Source organism: Rousettus aegyptiacus, unplaced genomic scaffold, assembly GCF_014176215.1.
Source record: "Rousettus aegyptiacus isolate mRouAeg1 unplaced genomic scaffold, mRouAeg1.p scaffold_m13_p_6, whole genome shotgun sequence".
NCBI lineage: Eukaryota > Metazoa > Chordata > Mammalia > Chiroptera > Pteropodidae > Rousettus > Rousettus aegyptiacus.
Genome location: NW_023416309.1, coordinates 79,498,520 through 79,515,578, shown reverse-complemented (window position 1 = coordinate 79,515,578; position 17,059 = coordinate 79,498,520). Strand labels below are relative to the sequence as shown.

Here is a 17,059-nt window from a genome sequence, read left to right as displayed (position 1 = left end):
TAACTTTATACAATTCTTAAAGTTGGTATAGACAGGAATGAAATAACTCTATTGTAATTAAAATATTTATTTTCTTAATTTAAATCTAAAGTACTTTGTATCCTACCACAGCTATTCACCCTAAAAAAGATGTCTTTGGATTTCAAATTTTTATTTTACTGGCATATTTCTTTTTTTCATTTGTTATAATTTTAGTAGGTTGTCTCATATGAGATAGCTGTTTATAGGTCAAAATAGTTTAATATTGGCATGCTTTATGGTTTAGTTTTATAGTTACCTTCTCAGCTGTTCCTCAGTCAGCAAAGTGGGTCATTACACAACAAGAATAAAATCTATGAGCTCATAAGTATGCAAAGGGAAGATTGGCATTGAATTTCATCCATTTTAGCTTTTCTCTAGAAAACTAATGACACATGACTTGGTTTTTAGTTCTGTAATCATGTTATCTTTTTATGCCTATTTTCTGAGAAAGACGAATTATTCCCAGAATTTAAATGTCATTAAAAAGGGGCCTGTTTGTTTTTAAATTGTAGTAGAATACACATAACACAACTTGCAATCATAACCATTTTTAAGTGTACAGTAGCATTAAATAAATTCATACTGTTGTGCAGCTATCATCATTATCCATATCTAGAACCTTATTTGCTTCCAAAAGGGAAACTCTGTATCCATTAAACAATAACTTCTCATCCTCCCCTTCCCCCAGCCCCTGGTAACCAACATTCTACTTTCCATCTCTGAGAATTTGACCACCGAAGGTACCTCATATAAGGGGATTCATATAATACGTGTCCTTTTGTAACTGGCTTATTTCACTTAGCATAATGTCCTCAAGGTTCATTCATGTTGTAGCACGTGTCAGAATTTCCTTCCTTTTTAGGACTAAATAATATTCTATTGTAAGTAAGCACATGCCACATTTTGTTTATCCATTCATCTGTTAATGGACATTTGGCTGCTGTGAATATGAGTGTATGAACTTCTCGAGACTGCCTTTAATTCTTGGGTACATATCCAGAAGTGGAATTGCTGGATCATGTGGTAATTCTATTTTAAATTCCCACCAAGAGTGCACAAGGCTTTCGGATTCTTCACATCCTTACCAACACTTGTTATTTTCTGTTTTTTGGATAGCGGACATTCTAATGAATGTGAGATGATATCTCATTATAATTTTGATTTGCATTTCCCTAATGCTTAGTGAAGTTAAGCATCTTTTCATGTGCTTATTGGTCATTGTTTATCTTCTTTGGAGAAATATCTATTCAAGTTCTTTGCCCATTTTTAATTGAGGTTATATAATGGTTAATTTTATGTAACTTGATTGGGCCACAGGGTGCCTAGATATTTGATTAAACATTATGTCTCTGAGGGAATTTCTGGATGAGATTAACATTTGAATTAGTAGACTGAGTAAAGCAGATTACCCTCTCCAATGTGGGTGAGTTTCATTATTCCACTGAAGGCCTGAAGAGAACTAAAGGCTGAGTAAGGAAAAATTCATTCTTTCTGCCTAACTTGACTTTGAGCTAAGACATCAGTCTTGACTTCAGAACTGGAAGTTATGTCTTCAGCTCTCCTGGGTCTCCAACTTCCAGATCTTGAGACTTCTCAGGTTCCATAATTGTATGAGCCAATTCCTTATAATAAATAAATAAATAAATAAATCTAGCTAGCTAGCTATCTATCTCCCATTAAGTCTGTCTGGAAAACCCTGACTAATATAGATTTTGGTACTGAGGGGTAGGATGCTACTGTAACAAATATCTAAAAATGTGGAAGCAACTTTGGAACTGGGTAGTGGGGTAGAGCTGGAAGAGATTTGAGCTGTATGCCAAAAAAGGCTGAGATTGCCAAGAAGAGAGTGTTAAAAGGCAATCCTGGCAGGAGCTCAGAAAGAAAAGAGAAGAGCAGGAGAAAAAGCTTTCCATCTTCTTAGAGAATACATAATATTCACGAATAGAATGTCGGTAGACATATGGGAGATAAGGGCCATTGTGATGAGATCTCGGAAATGAAGAACATGTTAAGACAGTGGAGGAAAGGCAATCCTTGTTATAAAGTAACAAAGGACTTGGCTGAATTGTGGTCCCGTTCTAGTGTTTTGTGAAAAGTGGAACTTGTGAGCAATGAAATTGGATATTTAGCTCAGGAAATTTTTATGCAAAGTGTTGAAGGAGCAGTCCAGTTCCTCCTGACTGTTTAAAGTTAAACAGTTGAAGAAATAAATGAATTGAAGAAAGAATTGTGAAGCAGAAAAAGAAAAAGAACTTAAAATTTAAAAAAAAATTCTCAGCCTGTTCGTATTACAAAAAATGAGAGCACGTTCAGAAGAAAACACCAAGAGTGTGGTGACCAACCATTTGGTAAAATTAATGTGAGTGTGAACTATAGAACTAACTGGCTATCTCAACAGAAGCAGGAATAGAAATTATACCAGCAGAAACACTGCCAGCTAAGACTAAAGGAAACAAAATGATTAGAAATTAAGGAAATGTGAAATACATTATCCTTCAAGAAAAAGGAAGGACCCCAAAGGTGATTCAGAGATCATCAGGACTGCTACTCCCACCACAGGCCTAGAGTGCAAAGCCTGAGATATAAGATGGCCTCTACCCTGGTTTCAAAGGGCAGGGCCACTGCTCAACAGCATGCCATGTGGGTCAGCCCTTGTAGAACATGGCATGGATAGTACTCCAAGTGAGCCAAAGGTGCAGGGCTGCCTCGCAGGGATGACACCACCATTCCAGTGGGTCCTGAAAGGGGGACCATTGCCCCTATAGGTCCAGAAGGCAAAGTATCAAACCAAAGAGGATAATTCTTGAGCCCTAAGATCTAATGGAATTTGCCTCGCTAAACTTTGGACTTACTTGGGACCTGTCACCTCTTATTTCTTTTGTGTTCTTCCCTTTTGGAATGGGAATGTCCATTCATTGCTTATCCTACCATTGTATGTGGAAGTGCATAGCTTATCTGGTTTCACAGGATCATAGGTAGAGAAGAATTTTGCCTGAAGTCTCACTCATATCTGATTTAGATGGTATTTAGATGAGACTTTGGACTTTAGAGTTGATGCTAGGACAAGTTAAGACTTTTGGGGCTGTTGGGATGGCATAAATATAGTTTGTATGCAAGAAGGACAATATTTTAGGAGGAGGGGTGGAATGTGTACCACCCCAATTTCATAGGTTGACGCTCCAAACCCCAATGAGATGGCATTTAGATATGGGGGCCTTTGAGAGCTAATTAAGGTTAAATAATGTCATGAAGGTGGAGCCCCCAGAAAAGGATAAGTAGCCATATAAAAAGAGGAAGAGATCAGAGCACTCTTTCACTCCCAGCCATGTAAGGACACAGCAAGAAGGCAGCTGTCTGTAAGTCAAGAAGAGAGCTCTCACCAGGAACCAAATCTACCAGCACATTGATCGTGGACTTCCCAGCCTCTAGAACTGTGAGAAATAAATGCCTATTGTTTAAGTCACTCGGTCTATGGTATTTTATTATAAGAGCCCAAGCTCAGACTGTTTGTGTCTTTTGTTGTTGACTTATAAGAGTTCTTTATACATTCTGGACATTAACCCCTTATACTATTTTCAGATATTTTTTCCTATTCTGTGGATTGCCTTTTCACTCTGTCGACTGTGTCCTTTGATGCACAGAAGTTTTACATTTTGATGTAGTCTAAAATATTTATTTTTTGTTGTTGTTGCCTGTGCACATTGGTTTTTAAAGGCATCGTGGTTTGGGCTAATTATATTAAAAGATTACTTTAAACATGATGTAAATAAATGAAATTTGGTTAAAATAAAAGATCATTAATGCAACATGTTTTTTATTACCTGGAACTGGTATTAGTTTTAATGATATGCACTTTACTATTCAATTCCCTACTATAAAGCACGATTGAACCAACAACTAGCAAGATGAGTTCAGGCACGCTCAATGAAAAGATGCTAACTCCATGCTGGTTTATTCTCAGTTAAGTGATGGAGAATGCCAGAACAATCTGTAGCAGCCGAGCACACAAAAATCAACCTCTTGCAAATCACCTAGCTCAAGAGGCATTCATTTGGCACTTAGGAGTTTTTTTTGCTTTGAGTCAAACTTAAGTAATTATATTTAGAAACAGCCTGGGAAACACACATTGTAAGAAAGTACAATAGGCAATTAAAATTTTGATTTTTTCAAATGGGTGCTACTAGATTTCTCTTCATTTATTTCTATAAATGACTTTTTTTCTCATGACTAGAAGCCTACACAAACCCTCTGCTAATCATATTTATGATTTATTGCCAACAACTTTAAAAACAGGGGTCTCTTATTCACAGGACTGATAATTCAGTCCTGTGAATAAGAGAATAAACTTCATTGCCTCATCATTATGTAATTTTTTTGGAACAACAGTTATCCCAGTAGATGCCAAGTCATATGTAAAGCTAAAAATTAATCCAGAGATCTTTAAATTTGGTCTAATAGAAAATTTAAGAATTTTTTGGGATCCTTTTTTATTCAATGGGAATAAGGTTATGATGCCTCTGGTAAGCATTCAGGTAAAATTTTTTTCTGGTTTCTATCTCTTAGCCCTATGCAAAACAATGACACTTCACTGTCAGATCTTGGCTAAGAGACGGTGAAAAATTAAGCTTTATGCCAAAATTTTTGTGATAACCAAGTCTGGAAAAATATTGCTAATAACCTTAGTTACTAAGAGCGAGGTATATATCAACAAACACCTGATAATTCATCATTAAGGAAACATTTCCTTTAGCCAGCTTCTCCACAATGAGCATGCTTATTGTCTCTTTTCTTTGTATCATATAGAATGGCTCATGTGATTGTGTTCAGAGAATACAAGTTTACTAACATTTAAATGTTAAAAAACTACTTAAAGGAAATTACAGAAATATTATACACTTCCTAGATGTCTCATAATTTTTTTTTTTAATGGTAGCAGATATTGGTACCCTTTTAATAACATGCCCCCTACTGCTTGAGAGGGAGAAAAAAAGTTTCATTGTATTTGAAAGAACTGGGTAAGTTATTCAGTATATCCTTTGTATTTGGGAAGTAAAAGAACTGCAAAATCTATCAAAATGAATGACAAATATAAGTACAAAACTAAAGGCTAAAATTTTCTTCAGTTGATATTTTCCTAAAAGGTAAAGAATTTTTGCTTTTTTATTATTCAAGATAGTTCTAGAGACTTGGTTCAAAATTGGACCAATATTGGCCTTTCTGCATTTTCTAATAAGCAATCTATCATTTTACTTATTTTATTTACTTCATTTATTTAATTATTGAAGTAAGATGACATACAAAATTATATTAGTTTCAGGTATACAACATAATGCAATCTACCATTTAAAATCTTTGAGTCAGTAACTGGATTCTTAAAGCAATCCCATTAGATACCAATCAAATAGTTTGGAAAACCAGAGTAAAAAATCAGAGAAAAAGCATTAACTACAGAAATGCTATAGGATATAATGAACAAACATACCTCCTGGGCTGTGACCGGCATTCCTCCTCCCCACTGTCTGCCTCCTGTATAGACAGGAAAATGAGAAAAATAAGTTACAAACTGAGGTCTCATATCACAATATCAACAATGCACTTTTACTAAGCTTTTTAGTAGGAATATCCCTTACATGCTGTGCACTTGAACTAAATTCTCTCTATAAAAAGTGACTTCAACCAACCCAGGAGGTTGATATAAATCAATAGAATTTATTCCCAGAGGAAATTTCAACGATAGTCTACAAATTTCATTGATAACAAAGTACTGACAATTAAAAGAATTACTTCTAAAAGCCAAATGAAGATATTATATTATTCTTTCATATATTGTTATATTATTGTTGTGCTACAAATTCAAAATGAGTGGGCATTCTGACTACCACCACCAAATCTCACCAAGATGACCTATTAATGATTCTTATCCCCAAAGAACAACCTAAACAATAAGCACCACTTCACAAAGTGCTCATTATCAAATCACCATTACCACCAACATAATAGCTACCACTTCTTTAGTATAACATGTCAGACACCTTGCTCAACACTTTAAGTACATTGTTCTACCTTTTCCTTATAAACTCAGAAGGTTGATGGTACCATATTTTCCGCTGATTCTAACATACGCACATAACTTAGGATAAATCAATGTGATAAAAAAAATCACTGAATCATAGTTTAATTGCAATATTTAGTTTTTCTTAGTGGCACCAAAAATCATTGAGGGTGTTACAACTTATGGCAATTTAAACTCAACAAGATATGAATATTTTACAAATGAAGAAACTGAAATTCACAAAGAGGAAAGAAGTTGCCCAAGGAAACTCATATTGTGAAGCTAGAATTAAAACTGATAAAATACTGCCTTCCTGACAGAGAAAAAAAAAGGCGTAGATGCTAGAGGCTCTGTTCATCCCTCTGGCGACCAAATCAAAGTTGTGAGGGAAACAAGGATCAGCAGCAAGGAAAAATCGCTTGGGACGAACAAGCCACACAACTAGAGAGAAATCCAAGAAATTACCCTGCAATGGCAGAAGGTAGGATGGGGCGAGGACAAGGAGCTGCCGGGTCTCGAGTGGCTGAGTGAGATGGAGGCTGCAGCCGCAGCAGATGCCTCTTAAATGGGCCATGTCCAGAGTGACATCAGAAACATGGCTGAGTGAGAGACGTTCCTGGATCTCAACCCTTGAAACAACAATAAGCTAAATATCTAAAACTCAACAAAAAATATCAGCATGTCTGAATGTGGGATCTGCACATAGGAGCTACCACAGGTCAGAATTCCCGGTGTCGGGTGGTGGACTGGGAGCAACAAAGAAGCTGCCTCTCACAGCCACCAGAGCACCCTGTAAGAGGAGGGAGAAGGTAGAACGGCCCTGCCTGGGAGTGTTGTGAGCTCCACATAGCTGGCAGCAATGCCCAGTCATCAGGGCAGAAGGCAGAGAAATGAGGATGGCAGAAAAACGGGGATGGCAGAGAAACAACAGTTGATTTTTACCAGCTGTGGTTGCAAAACGAAGGCTGAGGCACAGCCCCCATCCACTAACTCAGAGGGCCTTTCCCCCGACACCCTCCGAGGCAGAAAGCCACGGAGCCCCAGGGGAATCTGAGCAAAGGCTACGGAATCTGCCGCTAACCTTGACAGGAACTGAGACAGGGTAGTGAACATGATTAAACATCTATAAGAAAAAAAAAAAAAAGACATCATTAAGACTCTATATAAAGCAGAGCTCCAAGAGGCTTAAATGCCACCTTCTGGAAACCAAAAGAAAAACACCTCCTTTGCAACAGGCTAGGAACCATTATATAATAAATCTTTCTGGAAAAAAAAAATCAGAATACACTTCCATTAATGCCCAGGTGGAGAAATAGTCCATTAGACACCCTGAACAACCAAAGTGACAAGGCATCTCAGAAGGAAAGAGAAAAATCTACAGAAAATAGGCTTACAGACATAGAAATATACGACTTACATGAGAGAATTCAGGATGGTACTTCTGAAAAAACTCAGAGTTCCAAAATGAACCATATAAACAATTTCAGGAATTGGAAAAACAACTAGATGAGCAGAATGAGTTCTTTAGCAAGAAAACTGAAACCTTCAAAAAGAACTGAATAGACCTTCTGGAGATAAAGAACACACTGCAAGAGATGAAAAATGAAATAAGAAGCTTGAGAGTTGACCAAATGGAGGAAAGGATCAGTGACATCAAAGACATAAATCTAGAAATAAATCAGAAGGAAGAGAGGAACAGAAGAATGAAAAATAATGAAAGAGAAATACAAGAACCAGCTGATAAAATCAGGAGACGAAAAAGAAGAATAATGGGTATTATCAAAGGCGAGGAAAAGGAGCAGGGATTAGAAAGCATTTTAAGACAAATAGTTAATGAGAATTTCCTAAATCTAAGGAATGAGCTGGAGCTTGGAATTCAAGAAGACAATAGAACATCCAATTATCTCAACCCAAAAAGGCCTTCACGAAGACATGTTGCGTTAAAATTACCAAAAATCAATAACAAAGACAGAATTCTCAGGGCATCCAGGGAAAAGAAGATGTAACCTATAGAGGAAAACCCATTAGATTATTGTTGGACTTCTCAGCACACATCTTACAAGCCAGAAAGGAGTGAAATATTCAAACTATTAAATGAAAGGAACTTCCAGCCAAGAATAATGTATCCAGCTAAGCTCTCCTTTAGATATGAAGGAGAAATAAAGACCTTTTAGACATATAAAAATTGAGGGAATTCACTATGTGACCTGCACTACAGGAAATACTGAAAGAGCGCAGCTCATCTAAAGCTAAATGATAAAAAAAAAAATGTAATTAGGAGTAAAGTGATTAGCAGGCTGATAGAAGCATAGGACTACAACCCTTACTAGGAACAGGGGATTATAAGCTTAAAAATAAGAAGAGATTTGCTATAGCAAGATAGTAATGAATGTTCAGCATACATAGGGACAAATTGAGACAACAATGACTGAAAAGGGGAGGATTCAAAGATCCAAATTCACAAAGGGGAATGAAGATAAGGCACGTGCAGAAGAAAAGGGACAACTGTATGTATGTATGTATGTATGTAGGTATGTATGTATGTACGTGTGTGTGTGTGTGTGTATGAAACTACATATTAATAATGGTAACCACACACTAAAGATTCAGAACTGAAGTATATAACATAAAACAAGAAGGACCAGAGGGAAAACCCACAAAAGCCAAAAAGATAAAGAAAACAGAAAAGCAAGGACAAGGAAGCAATGGAAACACTGAGGTACCAGAAAGCAAAAGATAAAATGACTATAAGAAGACCTCATATTTCAGTAATCACCCTCAATGTAAATGGACTGAACTCACCAATAAAAAGGCACAGAGTTGCAGAATGAATCAAAAAACAAAACCCAACCATATGCTGCCTCCAGGAGACACATCTCAGCCCCAAAGACAAATATAGACACAAAGTGAAAGGGTGGAAAATGATATTTCAAGCAAATGGCATTCAGAGAAAAGCTGGAGTAGCGGTACTAATATCAGATGAAATAGACTTCAAAATAAAAAAGAAAGATACTGAGGGACACTTCATAATGATAAAGGGAATTGTGCACCAAGAAGACATAACACTTATTTATATCTACGCTCCCAATCAGGGAGCCCCGAAATATGTAAAGCAATTACTAACAGAACTAAAGGGAGAAACAGACCAAAACACTTATCATAGTAGGGGACCTAAATACCCCACTGTCGGATATGGACAGATCAACCAAACAGAAAATTAATAAGGAAATAACATCCTTAAATGATACATTAGACCAAGTGGACATAATTGACATTTACAGATCCTTTCATACAGCTGCTTACACATTCTTCTCTAGTGCACATGGAACATTCTCAAGGACTGACCACATACTGTGACACAGAGATAGCCTCAATAAATATAAGAGGATTGAAATCATACCAACCATAGTCTCTGATCATAATGCTCTGAAACTAGAGATCGACTGCAGAAAGAAAACAGGAAGAACCACAAATACATGGAGATTAAACAACATGCTACTGAAGAATAACTGGGTCAGGGAAGAAATAAAAAGAGAGATCAAGAAATATATAGAAAAAAATGATGATAGTACAACATACAAACTTTTGGGATGCAGCAAAAGTGGTCATAACAGGAAAGTTCATATCATTACAGGCCTACCTCCAAAAACAAGAGTGAGCCCAAATAACCTAATGCTTCATCTTTAAAAACTAGAAAGGAAGAACAAGTGAAGCCTAAAGTCATCAGAAGGAAAGAAATCAACAAAATTAGAGCAGAAATAAATGAAATTGAAAACCAGCAAACAAACAAACAAACAAACAAAAAACAACAGAAAAAAATAAATAGAACAAAGAGCTGAAAAGGCTAATAAAATTGACAAACCCTTGGCTAGACTCAGTAAAGAAAAAAGAGAAAGGACACAAATAAACAAAATCAGAGATGAAAGAGGGGAGATTCGACAGACACTGCAGAAATACAAAGGATCATACAAGAATACTGTGGAAAAGTATATAACACCAAATTTAATAACCTAGAAGAAATGGACCAGTACTTAGAAAAATACAACCTTCCTAGACTGAATCAAGAACTGGAAAACCTAAATAGGCTGATCAGCAGTATGGTAATTGAAACAATCATCAAAAACTTACCAAAAAGTAAAAGTCCAGGACCAGATGGCTTCATCAGTGAATTCTATCAAACATTCAAAGAAGATTTAATACCTATTCTCCTCAAACTCTTCCAAAAACTCAAAGAGCAGGCAATACTTCCCAACTCGTTTTATGAGGCCAATATTACTCTGATACCAAACCTGGTAAAGATAACACACACACAAAAGAAAACTACAGACCAATCTCTCTCATGAACACAGTTGCAAAAATCCTAAATAAGAAACTAGCGAACTAAATACAGCAACATATTAAAAAGATTATACACCACAATCAAGTGGGCTTCATCCCAGAGACACAAGGATGGTTCAACATATGCAAATCAATTAATATGATACACTATATAAACAAATTAAAAACTAAGAATCGTTATGATCATATCAATAGATGCAGAAAAAACCTTCAACAAGATACAGCACCCATTTATGATCAAAGCACTTAACAAAATCAGTATAGGAGGAAAATACCTTAACATAATAAAGGCCATATATGACAAGTCCTCAGCCAATATTATACGTAATGGTGAAAAACTAAAAACCTTCTCTCTAAGATTAGGAACAAGGCAAGGCTGTACACTATTGCCACTCTTATTCAATATAACATTGGAGGTCCTAGTGAATGTAATCGGGCAAGAGAAAGATATAAAAGGCATCAAAATAGGAAAGAAGTCAAACTGTCACTATTTGTGGATGGCATGATTCTGTATATAGAAAACTCTAAAGACTCTACAAGAACACTACTAGAAACAATAAGCAAATATAGTAAAGTTTCTGGATACAAAATCAATGTTCGAAAATCCATAGCATTCCTATACTCTAATAACAAAGTGTCAGAAAAAGAAGTGGAAAAAATAATTCCTTTTGCAATTGCAACAAAAAGAATAAAATACCTAGGAATACATCTAACAAAACATGTGAAGGACCTATGTAATAAAAACTAAGATCCTATTAAAAGAAATCCAAGAAGATACAAAGACATGGAAAGATATTCCGTGTTCTTGGACTGGAAGAATCAACATAGTTATAGATTGAATGCAATCCCCATCAAAATCCCATTGGCATTTTTTAAAGAAATGGAACAAAAAATTATCAGATTAGTATGGAAGCACAAAAGACCCTGAATTGCCAAAGCCATCCTGAGGGAAAAAATCGAGGCTGGAGGCGTCACTCTGCCCGACTTCAAATTATACTACAAAGCGACAGTAATCAAAATGTCATGGTATTGGCAGAAAAACAGACACACGGACCAGTGGAACAGAATCGAGAGTCCAGAAGTAAACCCATATTAATATGGGCAATAAATTTTTGATAAAAAAGCCAAAAATATACAATGGAGAAAGGAAAGCCTCTTCAATAAATGGTTTTGGAAAAACTGGAAAGCCACCTGCAAAAGAATGAAACTAGACTGTTGTCTATCACCACACACCAAAATTAACTCAAAATGGATTAAGGACCTGAATATAAGACCTAAAACAATAAAATGCATAGAAGAAAACATAGGGACTAAACTCAAGGACCTTGGACTTAAAGAGGATTTTATGAATTTGACCTCAAAAGCAAGGGAAGTAAAAGCAAAAATAAATGAATGGGACTACATCAAACTAAAAAGTTTCTGCTCAGCAAAAGAAATCATCAACGAGGTAAAGAGACAACCAACCCAAGTGGATAATATATTTGCAAGCAACGCCTCCGATAACGGCCTACTATCCAAAATATACAGAGAACTCATACAACTCAATACCAACAAAAAAACCAAACGATTCAATAAAAAAATGGACAGAGGATCTGAACATACACTTTTCCCTAGAGGACATACAAATGGCCAAAAAACATATGAAAAGATGCTCAATGTTGCTAGCTATTACAGAAATGCAAATCAAAATCACAATGAGATACCATCTCACACCTGTTAGAAGAGCTGTAATCAACAGGACGAGTAATAACAAATGCTGGAGAGGATGTGGAGAAAAAGGAACCCTCATTTGCTTGTGGGACTGCAAATTGGTGCAGCCACTGTGGAAAGCAGTATGGAGGTTCCTCAAAACACTAAGAATTGATCTACCATATGATTCAGCAATCCCTCTACTTGGTATTTACCCCAAAAGACTTGGAAACTCATACCCGAAAAGATAGTTGTACACTGATGTTCATAGCAGCATTATTCACTGTTACCAAGACATGGAAGCAACCAAAGTGTCCTACAATAGAAGCTGTGGTACATCTATAAATGGAATATATTACTCAGCCATAAGAAGACATGAAATACTGCCATTTGCAACAACATGGATGGACCTCGAAATAATCATGCTAAGTGAAATAAGCCAGACAGGAAAAGTTGAAAATCACATGATATCACTTATATGTGGGACATAAACCTAAAAGCAATAAATGAGCAGAACAAACAGAGACTCATGGAAATGGACAATGGACTAGTGGTTACCAAAGGGTGGGGGAGGGGAGGGGGACAGTAGATGGGGGAAGAAAAAATTTAAATCTTTCCTTCAATTAAAAAAAATAATTAATAAATTTAAAAATAGAAAATAAAACCAGCTGAGACACAAGTATGTCATGAAAAAAAGTGGGGGGAGGCTGTGTCTACGAGCAGATTTTCGTGGTGACGGACCTGCTTGCTCTGAGCACCAGTGCCGATCTGGCTGTATGCAGGGGGCACCAGGGACTTACAAGGCGACATTGCTGGACTGAGGACCTCGGTGAGACTCACTCAGTACAGAAGTGCCGATGGTATCCATTGTTTCCTGTTGAGCTCTCCCCACCGCCAGTGCTCTGGACACAGCGCCACCACAGCTGAGACGTCATCAAACTGGATAACAGAAGTCGCTCCGCCCAGAGGATTCCCTGAAACCTGCCTCCCCCAACTCGTGGCCCCAGCCAAGCCACATCCAGGTGTATCCTCAAGCAAGTCAGGTGCTCCTTGATGAGCAGCGCATAGACTCACACTGTGGGCAGCTGGCCTATTAGTTTTTGATGTGGCCTTTTGAGGCAACTATAAGCACAGCATCTGTGGATTGCTTGCTGAATATTAACAGGTAGCCCAGGAGGGGCAGAGGCTTGGGCTAAATTGGCCTGCAGCTGAACCCCTCTCAGGACTGTGCCACTGGACACCTACTACACAATGCCACACTAATAAGACCAGGAGACTTAGGAGCTTTGCTTAGGACATTGAAACAGACACAGAAAGGCAGCCAAAATGGGAAGACAAAGAAGTGGAAACCATATGAGAGAACAGAACAGAGATCCAGATATAATGGAGTCGAGTAATCAATCTCACAGATGCAGAGTTCAAAATACTGGTTATAAAGATACTCAATGAACTTTTGGGAAGTGTAGAGAATTCCAACAAAGAGATAAAAAACATAAAAATGGAAATGGAAATTATAAAAGGGAACCAATCTGAAATGGAGAATATATTATCTGAGATGAGAAGTATATTAAATGGAATAAACAAAAGATTAATTAAAATGAATAAAGAAAAGGATCAAATGCCTTATCTAAAGGATGGGAAGGCCAAGAACATGCAATCAGAACGGCAAGAAATAAGATGCCAAGACTATAAATAATTTAAGGAGAATATGGGACACTATTAAGGGTCTAAATATCCATCTGATCAGCATAATTGAAGAAAATCAAGATGTTGAACAGCTGTTTGAAGAAATTATGATGGAAAACTTCCCTAACCTGGTAAAGGAAACGGATATAAAAACCCAGGAAGCTCAGAGAATTCCGAAAACCAGGGATCCAAAGAGGCCCACACCAAGACACATCATAATTAAAACGCCAAAGGTTAAATACAAAGAAAGAATATTAAAAGCAGCAAGAGAAAAACAGATCGGTACTTATAAGAGAACGCCCATAAGACTGGAAGCTGATTTCTCAAAAGAAACTATGCAGGACAGAAGGGCTTGGCAAAAAATATTAGACAGGATGAAGACCAGGATCTACAACCAAGAATAATTTATCCAGCAAAACTATCATTTAGAGTCAAAGGACAGATAAAGAGCTTCCCAGACAAAAATAAGCAAAAGAAATTTATCACCACCAAGCCAGTATTACAGGAAATGTTGGAGCGACTTCTTTAAGAAGAAAAAAACATGTAGCAAAAACAGGAATAAAGAATGGTAACAAGTACATTCCTACAATAAGTATCTTAAATGGAAAAGAATTAAGTGCTCCCGTCAAAAGACAGAGTGGATGAATGCATAAGAAAACAAGACCCCTACATATAAAAAGGAAGGAGATGGAAAGAGATATTGCTTTGATGGACCTAGAAGGTATTTCTTTTCAGTCAGACAGAGAAAGATAAATGCTATATGATTTCACTTATATGCAGAATCTAAGAAATAAAGAGAACAAACTAATCAAAAACAGATTCACAAATATAGTGGACAATCTGGTGACAGACAGAGGAGTGGAGGGTTTGGGAAGCTGGGAGAATGGGGTGAAGGGTTAAAGAAGTACAAATTAGTAGTTGATGGATGGTCACCGGGATGGGGAACATGGTCTAAGGAATGCAGTTAGCATTAATACATTGGCTAGGTAGAGGGTCATGAGGGGAGCATTTGGGGGGATCATTTCACAAACTATATAAATGTCTAACCAATGTACTATATACTTGAAACTAATTTTTTAAAAAAGTTAAATATATATATATATATATATATATATATATATATATATATATATACTGCCTTCCCAACACACTGAAAAAGCCTATCATTCACCCCTCCCTGGCCTAGGTTAGAGATTATTATGTGGTAAGATATTACACAGATCTTCAAGGAGACAAGAATACTGACAAGAAGAAAAAGTGAGAAAAGCTGAGAGAATTAATGATATTAAGGTGCTAACTTTAAAAAAAAAATTTGCTTCTTGACATTTTATATTTGCTCTTTGGTCACTTTTGCCCTATTTCTAAATGGTGTGAGGTAGGGGTGAAGGTTCATTTGTTTCCCCCTATTTGTCAGAAAGACGTTCTTTTCCTCATTGTATTACTTGGATCTTTGTAAAACATCAAGTGACAGTATAAGTGAAGTCTACTCCTGGGTTTTTTTTTTTTTAATTCCGTTTATCTATTTGTCAATCTTCATATCAGTGCCACACCGTTGTTTTTGTTTGTTTTTTTTAATTTATGCCTACAGCTGGTCTTCCTAGGTGGTCTCCTATCCAAGGACTACCAGGCCTGACCCTGCTTAACTTCCGAGATCAGACGGGATCAGGCTTGTTTAGGGTGGCATGGCCATAGACTCTTTATATTATTTTATTTAATGTGTACCATGATCCTGTGGACTCAAGGTCACAAAGCCAATTTTTAGTGTAGTCAGGATCTGAACTCAGGTCTATTTTTCTGTTATAACCAGCTGCCTCTAAACTAAGAATCTGACTGTAATACTTTGAATCTATCTTTGATAGCCCAAGATAAGGGATAGGGAAGATGCTACAGAAGAAAGTATATCTCTTTCCCCCCTCTCTTTATTCTACCCCTCCACTTCCATCCCTGACCTATGGATGTTGCCATTTCCCTTTTTAAGAACTAGATTTCTGAAGGTGGGGCGTCTACCCCCACATGCTCGTGGTGTGAACCCCTGGGGCCTAGCACCCCCCACGCACTCGGGGGGCCTGGAGCACCCCGGGTATGTCTGTGGCTCCACCTGGGGCACGAACCTAGGACCTGCTGAATGTAAAGCAGATGTACTAACTACTACACTATGGAGCCAGCCCCAGCATCTATTTTATTGGCTTATTATAAAACGATATTCTTTTTCACTTTTCTTCTATGACTTCTACACCTGAAATAGTGATGAAAGAGTGGAAAATTCCTTTGGCATCAAAAAAAAAAAAGCAAGTCAAAGAAGTGTTTCTATTATTTTTAAAATATTTTATTTATTATTACTTTCAAGTATACAGTACATTGGTTAGACATTTATGTTATTTATGAAATGATTTCCCAATTACTCTATTACCCATCTGGCTCTACACATAGCCATTATATTACTGCTGACTACATTCCCTATGCCTTACTCCCCATCTCTGTGACCATCTCTCAACTATTAATTTGTACTTCTTTAACCCTTCACCCCTTTCTCCTTGCCCCCCACTACTCTCCCCTCTGGCCATCACCAGATCATCTTCTATATTTGTGAGTCTGTTTTCGATTTGCTTGTTCTTTTTGTTCTTTAGATTCTGCATATAAGTGAAATCATGGTATTTATCTCTCTCTGTCTGACTTATTTTGCACAGCATAATAACCTCTAGGTCCATCCATGATGTTGCAAGTGGTAGGATTTCATTTTTTTTATTGCCGAGTAATATTCCACTGTACACATGAACCAAAACTTCTTTATCCAATCGTATGTTGATGGGCATTTAGATTGCTTCTGTATCTTGGCTATTATGAATAGCATTGCCAGGAACACAAGGGTGCATAGATCTTTATGAATTAGTTTTTGGTTTTCTTTTGGATAAATACCCAGAAGTACAATTGCTAGGTTAAAAAGTATATCTATGTTTAATTTTTTGAGGAACCTCTAGACTATTTTCCGTAGTGGCTGTACTAATTTGTAATTCCTTCAATAGTGTGTGAGGGTTCCCTTTTCTCCACATCCTCGGAGAGAGGTGTTTCTAACATAACATTAAGGTGTTTCTTAATGACTTTTTTCTTTCTTTCTTAGATTAATATTATAATAGTTAGGCTAATGATTGATTTGCTTCCCTTCAACTCAGTATATTAAGGCATTGTAGACCTTAGGGTAAAATAGATTTAAAAGGAATGAAGAAAATGTTCAATTATGTTTATTTCAATAGAACTCACTGACAAAAATGCAAA

The 17,059-nt window shown here is 36.8% G+C and overlaps 1 protein-coding gene across 5 annotated transcripts in view; it reads right to left on the bottom strand.

Moving 5' to 3' along the window:
- The window catches only part of SSH2 (slingshot protein phosphatase 2), a 219,564-nt gene that overhangs the window by 115,904 nt on the left and 86,601 nt on the right, over positions 1–17,059 (bottom strand). For all 5 annotated transcript variants that reach the window (XR_004951359.1, XM_036222629.1, XM_036222626.1 and 2 more), the window contains one exon: positions 5,504–5,547. Coding sequence is in view for 4 of the 5 variants with exons in the window: in XM_036222629.1 (XP_036078522.1) it covers positions 5,504–5,547 (44 nt within the window). In the remaining variant the exon portion in view is untranslated. The remainder of the gene's footprint in view (positions 1–5,503; positions 5,548–17,059) is intronic.